Source organism: Tympanuchus pallidicinctus, unplaced genomic scaffold (genome assembly GCF_026119805.1).
Source record: "Tympanuchus pallidicinctus isolate F22 unplaced genomic scaffold, pur_lepc_1.0 scaffold9, whole genome shotgun sequence".
NCBI lineage: Eukaryota > Metazoa > Chordata > Aves > Galliformes > Phasianidae > Tympanuchus > Tympanuchus pallidicinctus.
The window spans coordinates 12,083,260-12,108,452 of NW_026294813.1; the positions used below are offsets into that span (position 1 = coordinate 12,083,260).

The 25,193-nt window shown below is 35.2% G+C and overlaps 1 protein-coding gene across 1 annotated transcript in view; it reads right to left on the reverse strand.

Moving 5' to 3' along the window:
- WDR70 (WD repeat domain 70) overlaps positions 1-25,193 on the reverse strand; it is a 147,994-nt gene that overhangs the window by 35,808 nt on the left and 86,993 nt on the right. The window contains exons 10-11 of the mRNA XM_052670354.1: positions 21,341-21,515; positions 1,893-1,992 (exon numbers count right to left, since the gene is read on the reverse strand). Of these exons, the coding sequence (XP_052526314.1) occupies positions 1,893-1,992; positions 21,341-21,515 (275 nt within the window). The remainder of the gene's footprint in view (positions 1-1,892; positions 1,993-21,340; positions 21,516-25,193) is intronic.

Consider the following 25,193-nt stretch of genomic DNA (forward strand, 5'->3'; position numbering starts at 1 on the left):
ATCCAGAGTAATACATTAGAACACTAACTGAAGAAGTCAGTCAAAATAAGGTGAGAAAATTCCTTGTTTTGCAGCATATCATGCAGAGATTAAAAACTAAACTAAACAAAAAAGCACTGGACAATAGTAGTACTTGCAAGCATACTAAGGGGCCAAATTTCTGTACTACTATCAAAATCTGATACAGTTTTTACCACAGTCAGCTAGACAGAGCATAAGTAGAAGTCTGTCCAGCACAACACAAAATATGGAGACAGATGAAGAAAACCAAGCAAGCGCCACAAGCAATTAAAATGTGAAAGGGTCATTTCTGGTATCTACATTCATAAATGTAAAATATAAGTGAATTTACATAAACTAAGGTTTCAAGACAGCACTATTGAATATTCCTAACATTAGCACTCTTGATTTGCTGTGGATATTTAAAGGGCATACAAATGTTCCTCTTTACATCATTTCAAGTAAAGTATGTCTTTGTGGATTTTACTGGCTGGCAGAAGTAGCATTTTACTTAGCCCAGAACAGACAAACCGATGGTTTACCCACTTTCTGAAAAGGAGAAGGTTCTCACATTGCACATGTTCAGTTCAGTAAGAACACACTGAGTTTTTATCTCAACCCTTTACGAAATACCAGGAGGCTGAACAACAATTAAACAATCCAATTGACAGTAACATGCTCTAGTAAGCCAAGGACTATCAAGGGCTAACAATACCACTGCCACTTTTCTCTGAAATATGCGATCCAGGAAATATAAATGTGTGGAATCTTAGAAACATGACAAAATGTAAACAGTGAAAATACCACCCAGTAGCAGCTGCACGTCACTTAAAAGTCACCAATGCTGCTCAACTCACAAGGAACAGGAAAGGGAAAAGGACACAATGCAGTTGTAGATTTCACCCCAGACTAGGAATCACGGCTCCTTCTTCAGAAAGTTTGCAGTAGGTGGATACTGCTATCACAGTACTTTGTATATGTAATCTCACTCTGTCTACATACCAAACTGACCAGATGTCATGCACATATGTTAGGCACAATCTTGAGCCTACATTAACACACGCTGCTTCTCACTAGGCTTGTTTATTTGGCCTTGAGGCCATGTTAATGCATGCACACAGCTTCTGGTTACAGCTGGTTTCCATCCAGACAGCTTGGATTGCAAGCTTGCACCTGCCAGCAAAACACTGGGTAGACAAATCTCCAGATGAAAAGTTGTTTTAGGTACATGCTGCCCCATCCAGTGCATCTAAAATAATGGAGAGAATGTTTTCATGTATATCATCGCCTTCTCAATACTTCTATAGCAGTTCTAACTGAAATTTAAAAAACAAGGTGTTTGTTTTTCCTATCCAATAGATTTTTTTTCCTTTCAAATATATCTTGGTCACTTACCTCAAGTTATCACTTTTTGATGCTTATAATATAAACTACAAAAAAAATTCCAATTAAATCATAAAAGCACACTGTATTAGAAAGCTTGAAGAATTAATAACTGCAACACACACACTCTTACTAGAGAAGTAAAAATCTTACCAGAAAGAACTAAGTAATATGATCTGTTGCATTTTATTTTTAATTAAGCTAATAATTTCCTTCTTGGTGTATTACTAATGGTAGGCAAGAAGAAAGATGAGAAACTAAACCAAATAAATGTTATCTTTATATATTTCCTAACTGCTCTACACTGGACTGTCAGGAAGACAGTAATTATTGTATGGCATATCAAAGAAAAATAAGCAAACTGCAAAACACTTCAGGTTTCTACCTTCAGTATCTAATTTCATTCTCTTACCTCCACCATGAATAATTACATTTAGAAATGATACAACTTTAATGGCTTGTTTACTGCGTTACGTTCAATACATCAAAAGTTTCTCTTGACCACTTACCTCCCCGGCTGGCAAGGGCAGTACCATCGTAAGAGAATGTCAAGCAGGAAGTATCAGTGCCTGCAGCATGGGCTTGCCTGCAGTGGAACTTTGTATGTACCTGTTTGTCAAACAAATGAAACATTACAGAAGTTTGCGTATTTCAAGATTAGAAAATTGTACATTATGTGTGTTGTTTCTAAACTTATATAGAAATCCCCATATTTTTAGCACTGATAGGAACTGAAGTTGTATGTTTCTACAGCCTTTAAAAAAAGTCATACACACTTTATATGGTCAGAATAGGCTTTCACAGTGTTTTAATGCAAAATTCATTTTTTTCATAGCATCAGAATAATTGAATAATACCCACTAGCACTGGATAAAAAGTAGTTAGGTCTGGTTAAGAAAAAAAACCTTTTAAGACTGTTCTTATCAGCCCCCTAAGCAGGCTTATTGCTTAAAAAAAAACCCACAATGAACAAAGGAAAAAAACGTACATACTTTGGAAAGAACTTAAAAGAAGGATTGGAAGAATTGACTTTAGCCAAATTTCAACCCTGCCAAAATTCATGGTTTATAGATTAGAATGAAGCTCAGATATGCTGAAGTTTGTATTCCATTTACATGTAATAAAATTCAAGTTTTAAAATGATGTATGTTTGTTTATTTTCAAGTGTATTTCCCCAATAATCCTGGAGGAACATGAAAAGTACTTTCAAAGTAACATCTTTTTCTTGTACAGCGCTGACTTTTTGTTTATTAAGTCAAAATTAATTTTAATCCCTAAAAACGCTCTATGTTAAAATTGGAGAAATCTCCTGTGAAATCCCAAACTAAATTTTAATACATCTGCAAAATCCAGACTTCTAATTTCCCAACCAAACCCAAAGGTCTTGGCTGAGATACCAAAATGCCTATCAGGCACATAATTGCTGGCTAGCTCAACCGTCACTTCATCTTAGCAATTGTTTCTTTTATTTTCCACCACTGCACTGCACCATCTAAAAACCACCAACACGCGCAGTGTCTGCTTAATCTTACAAAATGTCAGACAAGATGGCTCAGTGACATTTGAGACTGAAACACTCACTTAAAAACTAATCCAAACTAGATCAAAATATAAGATCAAAAAATGTACTATAACCATAGTTACTGAAGTGCAAAAATCCTGAAAACCCACCGTGTGTGTTCCAGCCCTCTAACTTGCACTTACAATTTAATTGTGTTTGTAAAGTAGACGCAGAATGACGGACTGACAAGATGGTGCACCCAGGTTGAGGAGGCAGTGGTCTGGTCTGATGGCAGAGAAAACATGAAACTAATAGCAGGGGTAAGCTGCACCGTGGCTAGCAGTCCAGTGGGATTGGACTAGTAACGAAGATGAAAGAAGAACTGGGACAGGTTAGAACTATGCTGTTGAGAAGAGTACAGAAAGAGACAACCAATGGAAAAAGGAGACAGCAAAGCATCGCAGAAGTTCAAAGGACACAGCGGATGTTGTGAGACACTGCAAGAAAGGAATGGCCCACCATAAAGGAAAATCAGAATTCACTAAGCTAGCAGACATGAAGAATATTTCAGCATATGGGGAAATTCTGAGACTGGATAAGGAGCCTAGAAAACCTCTGGGATAAAGCATGCAACTTCTGAGGGTATAAATTGGAAGCACATGGCATTTAGCAGTGAACAGGGAATAGTGCCAAAGAGGAAGGCAGAGATGAGGAGGAATCAAAATGGAAACAGAGACATTAATGGAAAATGGAAGAAAGGGGAAAAGACAGAGAAAGAGACAAGCCAGTTTGTGACAGTTAAATCCTTCTTTAATACTTAGGAAATTACACTTTTGCTGTCTTTTCCTAATATAAAGCTAATTCATACAGGTTTAAACTGAAATATTCAAGAGTTGAACAATGCCTGGGTGACCCCTATCTCACCTTCTCACCCATCTGTACGATAGGGAATAAATAATGTTCTTTCTCTCACAGAAAGAAAGAAGGCAAGACACGAAGACATGAAAACCTGGACATCCTTCATGTACCGCAATGATAACAGCAAAATACAGAGTAGTTTATATTTTCAGAGAAGGGTTTGAACAGTGTGCAATGTCAGACCTAGAACCACACGCTGAACACAAACAGGATAAAATACTGAGGAGCTGCCTAGTGATTACTATCCACTATACACATTAACAGATAACTCAGTACTACAGAATAAAATGGAGACTGTGATCACACAATGTAAACTCACCGTGTGACTGACCTCAGTTTCCTCGGGATTCCCCAGTTATTTATCTTCTAATTTTTGACTGTAACTTACTAAGGCTCCTTCGGTGTCCTATTTTGTATGTAAGAGACCTACACTGGTAAAGTAATTAATGTTGTTTACCCATACAAATATCTGTTCTGAATTTGGTCCAAAACATAAGAGAATCTATGTGTTATGACACTAATAATGATGGAAAGCTTATTTGGTGTGCAGATTTAGTTCAGTTTTGAGAGAAGACATATAAGGCATTAATTCCACAAATGACACTTCAACAAACAACAGAGAGCTCCAAATATAAAACATACAGTTCTTTCAGTATTTACAGACGGAATGTAATAGCCTATGTTTAACCACAGCACTTGTTTTGTAATTAGTGTCTCTTCTAGCCAATTGCACATGTACTGGAGAAACTCTATGGACAGATTGCAATTACAAAATCTTACAAAAACAGTAAGACTTTTTTGGAGGTGTTAATAAGTACCAGGAAACATATTTTTTGCATCGAGTTAAGAAAAATTTCCACATATGTGGTAACATACAGAGGAGAAACTGTGAATTATTTATTAGAAAATAAATTTTCTGTAGCGTTTGTTAAACATTAACAAGCAATTAAAATGATGTATTTTCTGTCTGAGAAATACCATAGACATTTGCAAAAACATGATAAATGATTAATAACCACACCTAAAATGTGACAGAAAGATTACAAAATAGTATTTAGCTATTTCAAATACATTGTAAAAAGTTTAATTTAGGCTCCACAACACATGTCAACCTGTGACAGTGTCACACTGACATATACATGTTAAAATAACATCCTGTTTTTCATTTTGCTGCCCAATGTCATGGCAAGTTCTTGTATTAAATAAAGCAACTAACCAAAGCTTTTTCTTTGAGTATTACTAGTATATAAACGTATGCATTTATATAAGATAAATACATAAAGTACTCTCTCCCTCCCATCACATAATGTTTCAGGAGTATTTTATCTCCCTGCTTCACTGCTCTCCGGTCAAAGGTACTGATTTTTATTTATTTATTTATTTTTTTAAAGGTAAATTTATGAATCCACTGATCAAAAAGAAACTGTTTCTTCAGGGAAATAATGGCTCACCTGAAACCTGTCACTCAGCATGCAGTCTTTTCAGTGAAGTACCTACACTTCAACTAAATTAGTAACAACACAGATATCAAAGACTCAGACATTATTTGCCTCTTTATTAGAAAAAAAAAAAAAAAAAGTGAAATTAAGAGAACAAATTTAGCTCAACTCTCTCCAGCTTTCATACTTTTGGCAATCACATGAAGCAAGTCTTGTCTTAAAAAAAGATGTGAGATTGCATCAGCAATTTTGTCTTTAAAAATGAATTCACTCAGTTTACCACTGAAAAGACCATTTTCCTAACTTTGAGCTCCGCAAGCCTGCCCTCCATATATTATTCTGCAAGGGAATATAACCCTGAATTGTAATACTAAATCAAATATTTTAAAATGATTGAAGGTTGCTCTAAAAACGACAGAAGGTTGAACAAGAAGTTTTTACATGCACTGGCAAATGTTCATCACAGTTTTCAGAGAAAATAATGTGTTTGGCCTCTGGTCTTTTAACATATTTAACTGATGTCTAATCTTGCTAACAAATCATAAGAAAAAAATTGTTATCAGAATGTTTCTTGCTGGAAAGACATGAAAAAAACAAAACTAATGTACACATTTCATAAGTTTGGTTCAGGAAGGGAAAGAGAACACTGAAACACTAGGCAAAAATGTGAAGACAGCAAAGGCAAAATATATCCACATTTCTCCTTTCTTTTTGTGGCAGAGATGTCCACTACTCCTGAGTACTACTAACGTGCACCACAAAATTTGACAAACTCATCAATTCTTATTTCTTTTTTGAAGGCTTATCTATTTCAGTACATCTAAATATATTCCACTCTCTATTCTTCAGCAATAAATTGTCTTCTGCAACTATTTTGAAAGCCTCCAGCAATGCAAACACCTTCTAGCTTTATATTAGCACATATATCTTTGTTAAGGAATTATGGCTGACTGGACTTGTGTGCAACATGAAATGACAGGCAGAAAACATGAAGCACATGTGAGAAAGGAGGCAGCTGAATGCATGTGAAAGTAAATTTGTAAAAAAAGCTAGGATAACAGTTAAACTCGATAATTCTCAAAGATCAAATGAAAATCAGAAAATAAAAGGGAACTGAGGAAGGACTGCACAAAAGACAAGAAGACATAAAGAAAGAAAGAAAGAAAGACAGAAGGAAAGAAAGAAAGACTGAAACACAGAAAGACAACATGAGCAGTGCATCAATAATGAATATCCTTTAAACAAAAAATCTGGGAAGACTGATGATGGACAATGGGAAGCAAAGACATACAAAATGTTCATCACAAATTAATAACATATAGAGATGCACGGGTAGAGCTCTGTGACACACAAACTGTTCCTCACCAGAAACCCTAATAAGACTCTGTGAAGTCTTACCACGAAAAAAGCATCATGAAAAGCAGAAGACAGAATGAGTCATTTTGTTCACCTCATCCAGAGCTCATCTATGAGAAATGAAATGGTAGGCTTAAGCAATAAATTTTTTGAACTTCCCACATTGTTTCATGGATATAATATTTCATAGTGCGCCAACACTTTCCCAAGATTGCATGCTTCCCACACACACTTTTCTCTTTCTTCAATGAAACAGTGGTGTCACAGACAAGAAATTTTTCTTCCATCTTGTTTCTAGTATCTTCAAGAGATTTTTAAATGCAGAGGTAGTAAATAAAATTAGGTACTGAAGAAAGTGAGATCTGCAAAGTTGCAGCATGTTTTTGGATCACTGTAATCTTCTTTCACTATAATGTAAAAAATTTACTCATCAAAAAAAAAACAACTGCAAAGACAATCAACTCTGCAACAACAATCCTGTTTAGAGTAAAGAGAACACTGTCCCAAACTAATTGCACCACTAGCAACATACAATCTACTTCTTGTTTCAGCACATGAAAGGTGTATTCTGAATAAGGAAGCTCGTTCCCAGAGCTTGCTCCCATGCTTGCTGACAAACTGTTCCCTCTGTTTCACACCAATGAATGATGGACACATAAAAAAAGCTAGAAATCAGAATTCACCCTGATTTCTAATGTGAGTCAGGAGAACAGGACTAGCTTAGCAAAGCTACCATAAAAACAAATCATGCATAGCTGAGGTTTAAGCAACTGATTTGAAACAGACTAAGGTACTTCAGCAGTATAAATTAACTTACTCTAATAATAATTGTTGCAAAATCTACAGTTTTTAATAAAAGCATAAAAGCATTCCTATTACCGTTAGTCAGCTTTAGAGCAACAAAAGCATGAGCTATAACGCTGGGGGAAAAAAAAGCCACCACCACAAGCACCAACAAACCAGAAACCTTGTTAGTATCTAAGAAAAGACATTGGTGCTTGTGTGGAAAGTGATTGTACCAGGGGTGCAATGTCAGAGCTGTGACCACAGCTGAAAAGACAGACACATTCCCCTTTCCTATTTGTCCATTTCTACTGATCAATGCACCAACACTTATCCACTTTGCTCTCAATTACTACTCAGAAAAGAAATTTCACTGTACCCTCCAGATTTACTGTATCACTTACAAATTATCAGATATTCATATGTCAGCTAAATTCAGGAATTCACTCTTTTTTTCCCTGAGTAGGTAGTTACAGGCTATAATCAGATCTTTTTCTTAAGACTTTGTAAACATGATCCTAGGGCTTTCAATTTGTTTGACAGCTCTTCAATACCACTTTCTATGGTGTAGAAATGGATGCTGTTTCAGTAATGACCATGTTGATGCAAAACAAGATTAACTTGTGAAATCTGGTGAAATCTGAGGTTTTAGCATTTATGCAATTATACTCTTATATGATTTGATCTTCTCTGTGATCTTTGAACTCAGTGACATTTTTATGTATCACTAGAAAATCTGAAACACTCCTTCCCTTCTCTTGATCCTAATTAACCAATTATGAATATGGTAACCTAACTTCATTTGCAATAAGCAGAACATCTAACTGGCAATTGCATTTAGCTGTCCTGCATCAATTACACTCTCATATGTTGCAACAAGAGGAGGGCTGATATTTGAAGGGGGATGCAAGTTTTGGGAATGTCTTTGTTTTATCTCACTTGCTTAGTTAAGGTTCAATTTCATATTTTAACATCTTTAACATCTATTCCATATAGAAGATTTGTCATCAGAGTCGCAATTAGTAAAAACAGAAGAGAGAATTGGCTTTCCTTTCTTTTTTTAATATTACGTAGGTTTCTTCATGCACTATGAGGAAAAACATCCATCATCATTCTCTCACCATTAGCATCCTTAAAATTTATCACAAAGAATGAATCCTTTCGGGTTTTTCATCCTAGCCTCCCCATTTCATTTCAAGCACAGTACTTCACACTTGTGTTTAACAGCTTCTCAACTAGCAGTGGCATCTTCAGAGCATAGCGAGATATGTGAACTGCTGTTTGTGAAAATCATACCTTAAAAATCTTATGTGTACAATCTACTTTTCATCAAATAGCTTTGAGTGTTTTTTTTCTCCACTGATCATTTACAAACTTTAAACTTTTCATCCAACATCACTTTCTCCTTCATCGTCATTTCTCGTCAATCCTATCCAAATTCCTTCCTGACTCTAAACAGATTTATGTTGACAAAGCCAACAAAGCTACCCCATCATCATTTTCATCAGCCTTTGAAGAAGTATCTATTCTATATTTCTCTTATTCATCATTGTTGGTTTTTTTTTTAAATCTCCTGTACATCATCAACATGTTCACTGCATTCCTCACTATTTCCTCTGGTGTTCAATTCTCTTTCTTCCACTTTTGCTGGCTATTTGCCATCATTTCACTCCTTTGGTCTCTGAACTTCTATCTCTATACAGTGTATTTTGAGAAATACTATTTAAAACCAAGGTTACGAATACTTTCCTGTTATTAAACCACCTTCTAGTAAAAGGTCTTTATTCTGTATCTGCTGAACATTTTAGTTCATCTTGATATCACCCTATGAATATTTAACTGGCAAATCAAATTCAGTATGTCGAAAGAAAGGCTGTTCCTGACTACCATATCTCCCAGCTACCATATGCTTGTGGCTACCACATCTTTCCACATTCCTGTGGAAGATCTAACCTATTTCTGTAAATCATCATATGAAAAATGTTGTTACACGCATCACAATGTGTCAGCTTCTTTCTGACACATATTGGAAAGCATGCTATAATGAATCCAATCAATAACTTCCTGCCAGTACTATTACTTGGACTTCTTTGCCCTCTTTGCTATTTTTGAATCCATTTCCTTGATGGATTTCTTTACTTTAGGTGTACTGTCAGTTCCTTTTGTCTTATTTAACAACTGTGTTCTTCCAGTGACTTAAATCCATATTTTGCCTACAAAAATAATTACATATCTTAATCCTCAAGAACATCTCATCTGTGTTTTTCTCACATAAAGTTAAAACCAACAAAATCACCACTTCTCTGCTTTCCATAATATACATGAAACTATTATGTATAAACATAAGGGATGCAAGTGGCAACTGAGCTTGCATATTGCCTTTATTTTGCTTCTTGGAGTAAGCCTCATATGAACTTGACAACAAAGGGTTTGTTTTCTAACTCATCTTTATTTGTTTAGGAAAACTTGTTTTATATGTACAAACAGACAGCAGCACACACAGAGCCCTGCTTCACATTCCTAATCTTGATGGAACAGCCACGGAACAACAGTGGACTGTTTAAGTACAGAAAACATATATCATATATCCCTCTCAACTCCTATCCGATTTAGCACCCTGCTTCCACATACAGAACATGAAATCAACAGGGCATATGCACATTTTGCCAATTGAAAAGGCAATGCATGGCAATGAGATGCTTTCTGCTGACTAAAAAAGGCGTCCCTACTTACTTGGAGTTTCTGAAAAATCACTCAGGTTTTTGAAGGTGGTTTTGAGTATAAACCAGTTCTCCCAGTATGAGGGCAGGAAGGCATGTGCAGTAAGTGTGATTTTCCAAGCCCTGCTGAAGCTGAGCCACTCTAAAGATCTCAGCAGTGTATTCTAGTGACCTCTTGGCCACAAAATGTTCTCCAGCATAGATCACAGACCTGAGGAGGACTACAGGGGCAGAGAATGAAACAAGCTACTGAGCTAGGATATGTTGCTATTTCTAGGCTTTTACTAGGGTATCTGCTGATTAGACTTTCGGCTGGCATGCCTGGATCTCCTGGTGTCCATACAAAACGTTGACCATGATTACTCATTGAAATGGATTTTTTTCAGAATATTTTGATTTTATCTTTAAATTAGCACAGTACTTTGTAGTTCCGCCATGCTATCCCAACTTAATTCAACATATTACAACAAAAAAGAAGTATAAATTAACTTTTAGCACTTAATACAGGTAACAGCTTTGAGCATAAAGCCAAATCTTGCAGATGCACAGAAAAAAGTTAAATAAAAAGACATTTTTTCAAAATCTTACGTATTGCTGAACCCCAATTAAAATTACATACATTGAATAATTTTTTGAATACTCTCTTCAAGTTATTAGAGATCATAATGATTATACAAATTCATAAAATTTATTAAGTTGGGTCTTCATTACAAACTTGCATGCACAGCTAGACACATAAAGACATGGCGGGTACACATGTACACATGTGGTGTGATACCTACATATATATATAGGTAGCCATATCCAACTCCAAATCTAGTTCTCTATCTCATTAGATAGAAATTTAGAATTTACACAAGGAAGACAGCTGTTCCATGGATGTATCTGATTTCAGTCTGTGTAGTATCACTATGGCCATATATGAAAACACAGCTGGATAACACTCTACCTATTTCACCACCCTCTCTACTAACTGTTTAACATTAACATCTGTTGAAAACAAGCTTTATGAATTAGGAAGATTGTGACAAAAATCTTTTTTTTTTCCTTGTAAGATATTTTACGTATTTATAAAGAAAGCTTTAAGATGTTAGTTGTGAGATTTATTCCTACAGTTCAAAATAACTTGTACGCTTAAGGCTGTCTTGTAAAAAGTATATTAAAATACTTCTCCTTTTGTATCATTGATATAATTTTGTAACTGTTGCTAAGAGATGATATAGGGATCTCCCACATCTTCTCATCTGTAATTTATGTGAACACAATACATGGATTTTCTACAAATGCTACGTAAAATCTTTAGTTACAGTTAACTAGACTTACAATAAGTGCTAATGAACTGAGGGTGGGCTGTAATTTATTATGGACAGTTCTTTAAGTGTGTTTAAAAGTGTAACCTCGCAACAGTGCACCTTTTAAGACAATCCTCATGTGGAAATAATTTGTTCTTATTCAGAGTTTGTCAAGTTCAAGTCATAACTGGTATAACACTGGCATTACTGATATACACTGTTATGGTTTAATGGAGTAGGCAGCTCAGCATCACACAGCCATTTGCTAGTTCCTTGACAGTGGACTGTTAAGCGTGAGAATGTGTTGATTGAGATAATGGCAGTTTAACAAGAAGAAGAAAAATGAAAAAGTGATGCTTATCACCAGCTGACTGACACCCAGCCAGTGCCTAAGCAGCAGCAGCACCCTTGTCCAACTCACTCAGCTTTACTGCTGAGCATGATGTCATGTAGTATGAGACGTCCATCTGTCATTTTGGGTCAGCTGTCCTGATCCTGTCCACTCCAAGCTTCTTAGGGACTCTAGGCTTCTCTCTGGCAGAGTGAGAAGCTGAAGTAACCTTGGCAATTAATGCTATCATTGTTCAGCCACAACTAAAACATTGGTGTGTGATCAACATAAATGCCAGCAAGTAGGAAGGAAATTAACTGTTTTCAAACAGACAAAAGCTATTTCATTACAATTTATCTTTTCAAGTTTCTCAGTTCCTAACATATTAGTGGAGAATATTTGGTATTGAAGCTATAACTTCTTAATGATATGTACCTGAGCATATTCCAAAATAATTCATGTCCATGTTCTAGGTAACGCAAGGAAAAAAAACTAACTACTTCTATCTGTTCTTTTGGATAAATTAAGTTTTTCTTAATTGAAGTTATGAAAATGTTACACACAAACACCACACAACGTTAAGCTATGAATTTCTTAGGCCAGAATTCAATGTTTGTTAGTGATAAGCTACATAGACATTCATTGCAATTCCACAACTGTTTAATTTATTTTTTTTTAATGCAGCAGAGAAAAAAAACTTTGTAGAAGTTCTAAATTGATGAGATGAAGTCTGTAAGAAATACATTCAAGTATGAAATTGGAAGAAAGTGAAGAGCTTGTAAATTATTCCAAGAGATAAAGTAAGCACATGCAGACAGAGAGCATGTAATCTTCACACCACAGATTCTGATCTGTTCCACAGATTAGGAGATGTTTCCTACTTTTTTGTTCTTAAGTAAATCAATTCCGTCAAGTTGTAATAGTTTTACTTTCATAAGTATTCTAAAGAATGGGAATTTTAAGCTCTAATAAAACAAACTTAATGACCATGAGTTGCACAGAAATGTACTTTTTATTGCTTTTGTGAAATTTGTATTATAAACCTGCTTCTCGCTATCCTCAAAATATAGTGACATACTATATATAAACCACAATGAGAAACATTTGGACACTAAACTAGCTTCCTATTAAACACACCACACACAAAAGAATGTCCTTAATTTACTAACCCTATCAGGTTCTAGATCAATTACACGTTCAGCTTGCTTGAGAAGTGCACGTCCTACAGTACCTTAGACACTTCTCTAGTAAGCCTGAGAACTCCAGAGCTCACTTCTCATCAGAATAACACACAGCATTCTGTACTTTCAGTTTTTTGCCTTTGCATGTATGAAGCATCTTTTTATCAGAAAGGTTACAGAAAAAAAATGCAGATAGGACAATATTCTATAAAATAACAGAAACTAGTTGATACAGGCTCTTCTGTTTGTGTTTGGAGATTATTAGTTTTTTGTTAATATTAATAACACTACAATATTAATAAACCAAATCATGCAGCCATAATGCCTACTCTTGTCCTAAATTCACTTTTTTTTTTTTTTTTTTATTAATGTAATCCATACAGCAATTCCTCTAAACAGTAAACCAAAGAAAAATATCACAGAATCACAGAATGGCCAGAGTTGGAAGGGACCTCAAGGATCATGAATCCCCAACCCCCCTGCCACATGCAGGGCCACCAACCTCCACATTTAATACCAGACTAGGTTGCCCAGGGCCCCATCCAATCTGGCCTTGAACACCTCCAGGGTCAGGGCACCCACAACCTCCCTGGGCAGCCTGTTCCAGCACCTCACCACTCTCTCTGTAAAGAATTTCCCCCTGACATCCAACCTCAATCTTCCCTCCCTCAACTTAAAACCATTTCCTCTTGTCCTGCAGTTATCTACCCTTTCAAAGAGTTGATTCCACTCCTATTTGTAGGCTCCCTAATTTAACTATTGAAAGGCTGCAATGAGGTCACCCCAGATCTTGAAGACAGGCAGGAATTACTCTGCTGCTTCTAATTTACAATGCTAGTGGGCCTATCCTGCAGCCCAGCATTTTTTATTTATTATATTCTGAGACCTTCATCTCTCTCTCTTCATTACCTTACATGTTCTTTCAAAAATATATTTTATAAGCATGCAAACAGAGATTTTCAGTCTACGAAAATAGTGGGCGACTTCAGACATGTCTGTGAAGATTTGTGTGAGTACACTAGGATGGATTCATACCTTCATTATAAAATGGAAGAACTTGAAAGTCACTGCATTAATGTATTTCCTAAATGCAGAAGCAGTTTGGAGTTGGTAGATGGTCAAAGAGAAATGGGGGTTGAAGGATTCTTTGCTAGTGGAAAGCTGTCTTTAGCTGTTAGCATCCAAACGTTGAAATATTTGAAATAATTTGAAATGTAATCATTATTGTTTCTTAAGAAAAAAAAGCTATACTAAGAAGCCAGTAAGGCTTACTACATAACATTATGAACGTCTTAAACTCCTTCGTGTTTAAAAGATGTTGCACTGCACAAGCAGTTCTTCATTAGCAATATATAACTCTTTTAAACAAGTTTAAAGAAAATAGATCTTCTAAATGAACTAGTTGCCTGCATTTGCAGACTGGACTTATTTCCCTCCCTCAACTTAAAACCATTTCCCCTTGTCCTGCTGTTATCAACCCTTTCAAAGAGTTGATTCCCTTCCTGTTCATAGGCTCCCTCATTTGTTGTTTCAGGAAGGCTAATAGGTAGCTTAATGACAACCTTATTAAGATTGAAATAATCAAGAAAGAAGATACTTCCATAGCATCTTGTCTGGACCACCTATGCTTCAGTGACATGGCTATGTTGTCCCTATAGGTATATATAAGATTGACATAATCTTTTTCTTCTCTAACGACTCTGAATCTGAAGTAAAATCCTTCATGTTATTTTCATTAGGATGTGTCAGACTTTATGATTTAGAATTGTCTTTCATCAATTGAGCAAACATTTAGATAGTTCTTAACTATAAATGTTTACTGCATAGGAAAGAAATGCACTTAGAAATACAACAGGACACATTTTATCTTAGCATATGACTGTCAGATTCTTTACTGCAACTAGTTTCAGGGTGCAGATAGCAATGTACTGACTAAACCAGGTATATACAAAAAGGAATAATATATGAATCTGTTAATATTTGCTGCTGGCAAGCTTGTGCGTGATTTCCAGTTTCTGGAGCAGAGATCTGGCACATATACGTATGGAATGAAAGGGTGGGATATTATGGATATGGAAAACTTAAGGTAAGTTTGAAAGGGAAATATAGTATATTTGGATATCTTTCATCTCATATTTACATAAGAAATTTCCAGATGTAGCCAGACTACCCTCTTCAAAGCATGAAACCCGTTACACAGCTGAGGGAAACTGGAAGGTTTGCCTGATGTTTTGCTGCAATACTAATTTTTACTAATCTGAGAATTATCTCTTTAAGTTGTTTTTACTAATTATTCTATTTCACTGAGGTATTTCTAATGTTGTGGAAGTCCTGCTATAAATGTAAAAATTATAGGTCAGCAAAACCAAAACAAAACATCCAAATGGAAAAGTGAATAGTCTGTGGTGAATAAATTCTAGCCGGTGTGAAAAGAGCATAATCCTGGAATGATGTAAACCATCAGATGCCAAAGACGCATTACAATCTCTGGCTAAGAGAAACTGTAACTGAATAAGTATAAGCACAGTAATAAAGCTTTTAGTAGATGTATACCAGACATGCATTTCAAGAGTTTAGTACTGAGAGCTATGCCTCTGTCACCGTAAGAGAAAAGCATTCGGCAACTGTGCAAAGATGCAAAGCAAGAGCATAAATCCCCTCAAAGGATTTTCCAATTAACGGACAAAATATTTACAGCAAGTTTCAGACCTTACTACTAGCTTTCATTAGTCTGTCTGGAAACATTAGCTGTAAAATTCATCAAGAAAAGCAAAATAAAGCTTAGAAAAAAAAAAAAAATCCAAATAACATCTGAGCTTGGATTCCCAATCCAAAACAAAGGGGTCGCCATAAGTACCCAAAAAAGTACCTCACATGATCTGTTACCTACATCTGCATTTTCAGTTGTACAGCATTTCTTCAAAATGTCTCCATTATTTTAAAAAACCTGACTTAAAAGTTCTCTGCATTTATTCTGCCCGCTACAAAACTAAGCCTTACTAAAACCATTTCAAAGCAAGCAATTGCTAAATATAGAAATGTATTTATCTTCCATTTATAAATCATGCAATTATTTCGAAAATGCTTTTAACATGACTATTGGTAATTAAAAAAGGTGCAGAGCTTACATCTGCTTAACTTCAGAACACACTGCAACAGTCCACTTTTCCTCCCTTTATTTTTCGTTGATCAGGTGGTTCTAATGTGTGTGGAAAGCTGGTTATTAAGAATAGCACTTGGTCACACTACTTTTGGGGATAATTATTTGGGCAGCCCATTAGTACAGCGTTGAATTTCATTTATTACTGTGCATTTTAAGTTCTATAAAATCACTCGGATCATTAGATAACTAGCTTAAAAGTGAACAAAAATAAATTAATTATTTTAGAAATTCCAAATCAAACTAAGGTTTTAAAACCAGGAAAAAGAAAACAGTGGCAAAGGAATAGATCAGTAGTTGCAGATCCTTGCTTGAAGCAGGAAATAGCCTAAGTAGAATGGAGAAAAACACAGTGCTAAGGCTTTTACGAAACAAGAAAGTTACAAAATTGAAAGACAAAAAGGAAGAAATTAAACACTAGCTGCAGTACCCGAGCTCTGAAACAATTTATAATATGTATTATGTTGAAAATTATAAGTACTGTAACCTTCCCGTTCAGACTTGTCTTTAAAGGACAAATCTGATTTCTCAGAGATGTCTTCTGAATACTTAAAGAGTGCAGCCACTAAATGCCTCAGAGCTAATGGAAATTACTCAATGTTTCTAAAAAGATCATATGGCTAAAAAAAGCAAGAACAACAAAAACAGAGAAGATTTTGTGTGTACAAGTTGTACATTATGTTACTGAAGACTTCACCATTCCTGATAGACTTTGCTGCCCTGATATCCTTACCAGTATTTTTGTATGATGGCTACAACAATATTGCCATAAAATACACAAAGCGTGAAACTAAAAAACAGAATTCAAACTTTGAAGTTCTGAGATGATATTCATGCAATCCAGAGCAGAATGAAACCAGGATAAGCGGGAGGGAAAAATTACATTAAAGGTAGTTTCATTAGGTGATTTGAAAGGCTAGGACTGAAAAAGAACTTTCACTACCCAGTAAATCTTATTTGGGTCAGTGGAAAGCATCTCAAAACTTTCACATTCAGCAAAGAAAATGAGGACAACTTTCTAATTGATGACTTTAATGAAATTTCAATTCATTTTAAATCACAATACATTTTTAACGTATCCATCAGATATACTAACAGTCTTTAAAAAATGATTTCAGTTTTTAAATGCCCATATGAATGAGGCATTACGTATTTCTACATAGGAAGAATGGGACACTGAAGTTTCTTGATTGCAAGACACTCTTTGTACTTGATACCAAAGACTCACAGACTCACTCCATGGATCTGTTTCTTCAGCAATATGTATTTCTACTGGTCTTGCAGAAAGCTCTGAATAGGAAACTATAGGCAAGATGAATCTGAACCTATCTGAACTGCAGGTAAATCAAGTGATTTTACTGCATTGCCCTGTAAATCAACTATTTTCAGGTTGTATCTTATTTTTACCACTAATGTTCTCCAGTCCTCCCTGTTTGCCAGACACTTCTCAATGTCTCAGAACATTTAAATTAAGAGTGTTCTAATATGTTATGATATGATTGACTATTTCACACTATTGTTTCCACTACTCATTGGAAGTTTGGAGGAAGTTATTTTTTATGTCCTTTGAAGCTGTTATTTTAAGCCAAGCTGACAGTGTTCATAATATTTCAAACAAGCTGACAGATAGTTCTGCTAATGTGCACTGTAAACGCAGATGTACGTGAACCTTAAAGAAAAACCATGCACTGGCTAAATAACATCATGAGAAAATAATACAGATTTATGATAAAATGAAAAAACCCTCAGAGGCAGGTGATTATAATGGATCATGATCATGCTGAGGAAGTTTGGAGAAAAGCAAGGCAGAGCTGGAATACATTTGGCTAAATTCAGCATTAGCAAGTTACCAATGCCAGTGCAATGAAGACACACACACTAAAAAAATACTGTTCCTCTAGAATCATTTTTACTCTCACTACATACAGCTGGGAGATTTGGAATTGCACCAGGAAAATGGTGGAAGCGGAAAACTGAATGAAATGTTCATAGTGTGTGCCATTAGTCAGAACTATGAAATAAAACTGATCCCACACTGAAGTCCTGCTCCGAACACTGCAACTAAATTTAACAATTGACAAATATCTATAGGGTTCCAGCTGCCTCAGAAAAAAAGAAAACAAAGTCATGACTGAAAACAACCATAAATTCTCTTGTCCTTGTTGAAATTAACTAAAAAAAAAAAATTGAAATGATTATTTGACCATATTATTCCAGATTGAATTCTACACTGAGAAATAAATATAAATGATGTCACATTGGTGATGGGAAAGACACTTATAAAATTTATTTTAATTGCAGTGCTCCAGGGTTTATGAACAGTAACTACAATCCAAATCCAGCTCAATACTCTGACTCAGTTTGCATCATACAAACACTTATACTGCCAATGTTTCAGCTAAGTATTCCCAAGATGCTACCACATATCAGCAGGATTCCTGTAAAGTTATCAAGCCATCAAAGTTATCAATCCTGTAAAGTTATCAAGGTCTGGAGGAGATAATAAACCTACAACCAGAAGCCAGAAACTATGGGTAAAGTGGCAAAAAAAAATTTTCTGGGAGTTTTGGCATGCAGCTTCCGTGAGCTTGTATACATGCATGGGCTTTGTTAGCCACTAGAGTGGCTTGCTACCAGCAGAGAGAGCCATTTTTGCTCTCAGTACTGTTGTTTTCATCATCCTTCTCCCGTGGGAAAGCATACGCTTTATATTTTCACTGTGGCAAAAAGGAACTTCCTTCTATGTGAATTTGCCTCTGTGCTGTAGGAGTTCTTACCCTTTTCAACATTTTAAGGAATATAGTTGGAGTAGTCAACTAACAGAAGAGAATTAAGTCAGTCTAGAAACCTCCACAGACACCAACATAGCAGACAGTACGTATTGTAGTTATGGTGTGTTACAACATCTAGTAAGAACACCATGAAGGAACAGCAGTATGGGTTTTCAATAGCAGTACTGAAATGTTCTTTGTATTTGTGCTTATATGTGAAAACAAATTCAGAGTCAAAACAGGTCTTTTTTGTATCTCTATGGTATGGCAGTACAGTCACAGAACAAAGCTAAAATTTGAAACATGCCCCTGATATCTACCCCACTTTCTCATAAGTGAACATTTTCATGTGTGTCTTTGTGAGCATCTCAGCATCCTATCAGGCTAAGTGCTCTCATTATTCCTCTGCAGGAGTTCTTTGTAAATCCCAGTTTGAAAACGTATTCCTCTTCCTTTCTTTTCACCTCTCACTTCCTCTCTCTCTCCCAGCAAGTAATGTAAAATGTAGACTTGTCTATTTAAATCATTTTTTCAATAAGGTATGTTCCAAAAATGTCCAATATTAACTATACACAGAGATTCCCAGTGGGTATCAACCGCTTTAGATAAGAATTCCACTTAAAAAAAGAACAGTTTACACAGTTCCTTTGCATGAAAGTGTAGCACATTTCTTAGTGACACCAAGAAAAGTGAAGGCAAAAAATATTTTAAGCTTTAAAAACACAAATTCAAGAACCCTATCAACTTCGTTTCCACTAGGAAATCGCCTTAGTCTTGCACTGGCACAGAGAGGTCACCCGTTGGAAACTGCACAAGATGCACAGGATATGTCTTTAAATTATTCATAATCACCTTAAACTGCACTCAATCAGCATTGCAATATGTCACATTATAGACTCACTAAAGTTCAAAAGGAAAAGCACATGAAAAAGCAGACTACCAAGACCACTATTGTTAAAACTACACCAGAAAGCTTAATATTTCAATACTGTATATGTTAAAATAAACAACATACACAGGTGATGAAAGCCAGTCTCTGAAAAATTTATTATTCTGCTAGAACAAGTTTACACTTAGGATGAATTCTCAAGCTTCATGCCATTAGGAAGATTTACTGGGTTTATAGTGGAAATAAAAACAGAAATAAAAATAGATGACAATCCAAAAATACAGACTGTACTTTGAATATGATCAACAGACTTTCTTTTCCTTCCTTACATCTATACATTTCCCTTCACCACCAACAATCAAATTTCATTCAACCTTTTTGGAAAGCTTTCCTAAATTGTCTGGTTGTTTTTTTAAAATTAAATGTTTTGAAAGGTGAATTTGAACAGATTAATGTAACTTGTATTATTCCAATATTATTTCTCTAAAACCATTCTTTTGCAACTGTAAAATTTTCAAAGATTTATGATGTCAGTTTGATTCTAAGGGTTTTTTTCCTTCTATTATTCCTGTCCCAGATTTCCTCCATGTTTTCACTTTGCCTTCCAAATAACTTTACTATAATTTCATTTTCTGCTCCTATGCATGCTGTGTCTGCATTTTCCCACTGAAATCAAAGGGAGTGGACATGAGTTCCTTAGGTAAGACGGACATGCAGGAGGTATTTACTGAATAATTTAAAAAGTAATAAAGTTCAGATTGGTGAATTTGTGCTCCACATTCTAAAATAAAACGCTTGGGAGTAGACTGGTTTGTAATTGCACCAAGCAACAAAGAGCAGTAGTTGTTCTCAAGTTCCAAATTGTTCTAAACCAGCAATAAGAGTTATGTATGCAAAGAATGCATACACTTATGAAAAGAAGAAATTACGAATGGAGTATATTTCATAATTTTTCACAGCTACAGAATTGGAAATAGTTCCAATTTTGACACCTTATGATCATACTTCACTTCCATAAATTGCTCAAATTTCCCTTTGTAATGAATTCATACTTTGGACAACATATAACATAGGGTATTTAATACACAGTGCTCTCCTTGTCTTCATGCATTTGGATGATAGTCTCCTCTGCCAATCATCTGAATGAATAACTGATTTCAGTATGAAGATTTATGAATTATTGCCTAATGTATCCAACTCTCACATAAAATATAGAAGCATATATATATATTAATTGCATAAAAATAAAAGTTTTTCTTTTTTCTGAAGGCACTGTATCTTAATTGAATAATATTTTAAATATGCATATCGCAGAATCACAGAATGTCAGGGATTGGAAGTGACCTCGAAAGATCATCTAGTGCAGGAATACCTAGATCAGGTCACACAGGAACGCGTGATCAGTGTTTACCATTTTTCTAAAACAGACAGCCAAGAGTTTCCTCAGTGATGAATAGCAGCACCCTGAAAGGTGTGTTGTAAAGAGCTGGGGAATATTACCATTGAGTTAATTACTTTTAGAAAAATATAAAATACCAAAATTATATTCATCAGATGCAATATTCAGTACTACACACATTAGAGTTTGGTAAAATTATTGTGTATACATGACTTACACTCATATTCCTATCCCAGATCTGGATGGAGCCATCTTGACAGCCAGCTGCAATAAGTTTACCATCTCTGCTGTATGTGCAAGTTGTAGGAATGACTCGTTTGCCTTGAGCGGATCGTGGTTTAAACACACTTTTGTGCTTCTTCTCATTGTTAACATCCCATGTTCTCACAGTTCTGCAAAGAAATTAAAATAAGAAGTTGTTTTAGAAGAAGTAACTGGATATGAAGTAATAATTTTTATTACTTAACTTCTTTATTCAGTATAAATACCATATAATATTATTGAAATAAAAGTCATAATGGCAAAGTAGCACTTAAAGTATGGCTTGGCAGTCATGAAATACAAGATAAGACACCTTTCCAAATAAAATACATCATATTCACTGATACGCATGAGGGTCGAAAAAAAAAAAATCTTCTTTCCCAAGCTCTGAAACCAATTACTACTCTCAGCTGCATACTTTGATGAATGATGATGCCAATTTTTGTTTTCTAGAAGATTCTTTTTTTTTGGTTCAAATATGTATGGCCCTGAAAATCTTTGTCTCAGCCACCTTATGCAAGATCATTTGTAAACTGCTGAAGCTTTGAGATTCGAGTTCTCATTTTATCACTCACTGAAATAATTAATGTGGCAAAACACCACCTACCCTTCTAACTATGGCATTCCTCCTCCTATGTTTTCTCAATCAAATGAATTAAACTATGTCTTTTAAATGTCAGTTCTTCTAATTCATAAACAGAGAAAACATGGCAGAATGAGTTGTAGCATATTTTTATGGGAAAAATCAAATAATAGTGAAGACATAAAAGCTCACAGTATGCTACAGGAAATTTACTGAAATGCACCCTTCTTGTTGGAACGTATATTTCAACTACTTTTATCCGTGAATAGCTAACTTAAGCCAGGCAGTTGGATTCTGAAGTCCCTTCCAACTGAATTATGTTATTCTAACAATTCAATTCTAACAATAAATACATAAAACCATTTCCTACTGGAGAAATGAGCAAAGGCTAAGACAAAAGTATTACATGATCTGCAATATCACTTCAAACCTGGAAGAAAAAAGTATTCAAAATCCTTTACAAGAATGAAGACTTTAGGAATCAGGCATACATGCTTATAGAAATTGTTTACTAATAGACTGTTTTAGTTGCTTTGGCATAGCAACAACTGACAAATCTTCTTTAAATCTGCAGTATTGCAGACTGTGTGGTTATTCTTCAGGCTTTCCTTTACTTTGAAAAGGCAATTTAATTATTATTGTAGATCTGTTCCACTTATCCTCTTCATGTCTCCATTTCCGAAGTAAAACTATTCTTCAAATACTTATTTATTTGATACGTTTGTGTTTTTTTTTAAGTTGAGCTTTTCTCACATTACTAACAAAATACATCCTTTTTCTTCTTAACGGAAAAAGAGTATCTGCCTGGATCTCAGTGTTTCTTAGATACATAAAAACATCCAAATAAGAGAGAACTGAAACACTGAGATACAGGTGGACTCTTTAAACTGTCTTAGATACAAATGTTTTCTGTTCTTTAAATACAAAGAGTTCTTTCCAGATAAAAAATTCAAAACTCTTCTGGCATCTAATGCAGTGAAGAGTTTCAGCATTTGGCAAAGGAAGTAAGAACATTAATTTAGAAAGAAAGAAATCACTAAGTTCACAGGACAACTCATTGTTTAGACTATACAAACATTGCCCGTGATCCAACACTGGTCTCTAGCAAAGTAAATACCATTTTAACAAGGCAGCCATTTTTCCAGAACAAGACAAGACAATGTGGCACAATATTAGCGGCTTCCATTAGAGCTACAAGACAGGATACAAAGCTGACATCCGTAATTCCAGGATAAAACAGACAAGAAAGTCAGACAGAAATATGGAGTTATTTCTAATTGCACTTTCACTGACAGTAATCAGGCATCAAAAACCCGAAACAGAATGAATCTCCTGTTGTTCATAATAAAGTCACAATCATTCTCATTTTAAAAAGTTTCCAAATCTGATATCTGCAAAACATCATTTTATTGTTCTATCTGGGGCTTTACCCTAAGATATTTAAGTGTGCTGTGTTTTGTTTGAAGCTTTTGTTTGTTTTGTGCAGGTTGTTTTGTTTTTTTTTGTTGTTGTTGTTGTTTTTTGCTTTAAGGGAACACTTCATTAAAATTTTGCAGGGTCACATTAAGAAATCTGTACTACTGTATGGAACAAGTTGCCATTCTTGGAAATTTTAAAAGCCTGACTTGGCATAGCCATGCTAGGTGATCCTTCCTTGAATTATGGTTGAACTAGCTTTGAACAGAAGGGTAGGATTAGATGATCTTCAGGTTCTTTCCATCCTTTACCATTACATGATCCCGAGATTTCTCTTTTCCTCTCCATGCTTTATCAACAATTATCTTGGTGTTCCACCTTTCAGCAGGCACCCACACTCTTTATTCCACTGACATATTTACCCCAAACCTGTTTATTTTTCCAGTTCCTCTCCCTCCTCTCTCCATCCATTCCTTTGAAAATCTCAACTGTATCTCCAGCTCCTCATCTCTTCTGTCTAACTCCTGCTGGAAGGCAACTTTCAGCTACTTCCTGAGTTAGCATTCTCACTTTTCAGATGGCTTACCAAATAACCTGGTTACACACTGAGAAGTTTAATGCTTGTGTCTACTTATTTGCTATTTTGATATGTCTCACAAGCATCTCAGTTTAAATTCCATAACCATTCTCTGATAATCCCTCACCATACTAATTCTTCCCTCCTGTTATTGAAACACTTTTTTTTCTTTTAAACTCTTCAGTCCTCCATCTTTTAGGGCTCAATAACCTAAAGTTACTGAGGTTTTGACAGAAAACCATAAAGAATGTTCAAACTTTATTCATTTCATCTTTCAACTGATAAGAAAAAATGAAGTAACACTTCTACAGTTCTCTCCCCCATATATAATGTATGACAGATTAAAATAATAATAATAATAATAATAATAATAATAATTGATCCCTAAATCAAAAGCAGTACCAGCAAGTTAGAAGAAAAATATAAGCTTCTTGAACTGCTGCTTCCACTGCAGACTACTGGTCACACTCCTCCACATCTGAATTACATGCCCTGTTAGAAATGCCCACACAGCCTGTAATATGTTTAACGTCCCCACACTGAACGTGTTTATTGCTGCCTTGATGCTACTGGATCTAACTACGAAACTAAAAGAAATCTTTTTTTAAAGAAATAATCCAGATATTATTTATAAACATATCAATAACTTCCAGAAAGAGCCTTCAGCTTTTGAGCTAAGACTCTTTTGTATCTTCTTTCAAGTCAGATCATTTAAACGTTTTTATTCTTTTCAGAAATATTTCCAAATATTCCAATATTTCAGTTTTATTTAAAAAGTGAACATCATACTGAAAAATATCTCATAATACAATGAACAAAATTTCTTCTTACCACATGAATCAATCTGCCCCTAGTATCTGACTTTACCACGACCAATTACAACACCAAGTGTCTATACTACACGTTTCATATTTTCTCTAAAACTAGTGATGGACTGGGACTCCAAAGAGACACTTTCACTGCTGCACTGCATAGTCTGAGTATGACGTACACTAATTAGTTCTGACATTCCTCTTTTACTCTCCATGCTCTGTCAATAACGATCTCAGCATCCTGTCTTTCAACAGGCACTTTGATGCTTTGCCCCTCTGTACTATTTACTCTTGAAACTTATTTCAGTCTTTTTCCAGTCCCTTTCCCTCAGGACATCTAATCCTGCTCAGAATTTAACTCTTCCAGTTCTAGCTAGAAGAAAAGACATATGCAAGAAATGAAGCTCAGAAAATCCAAATA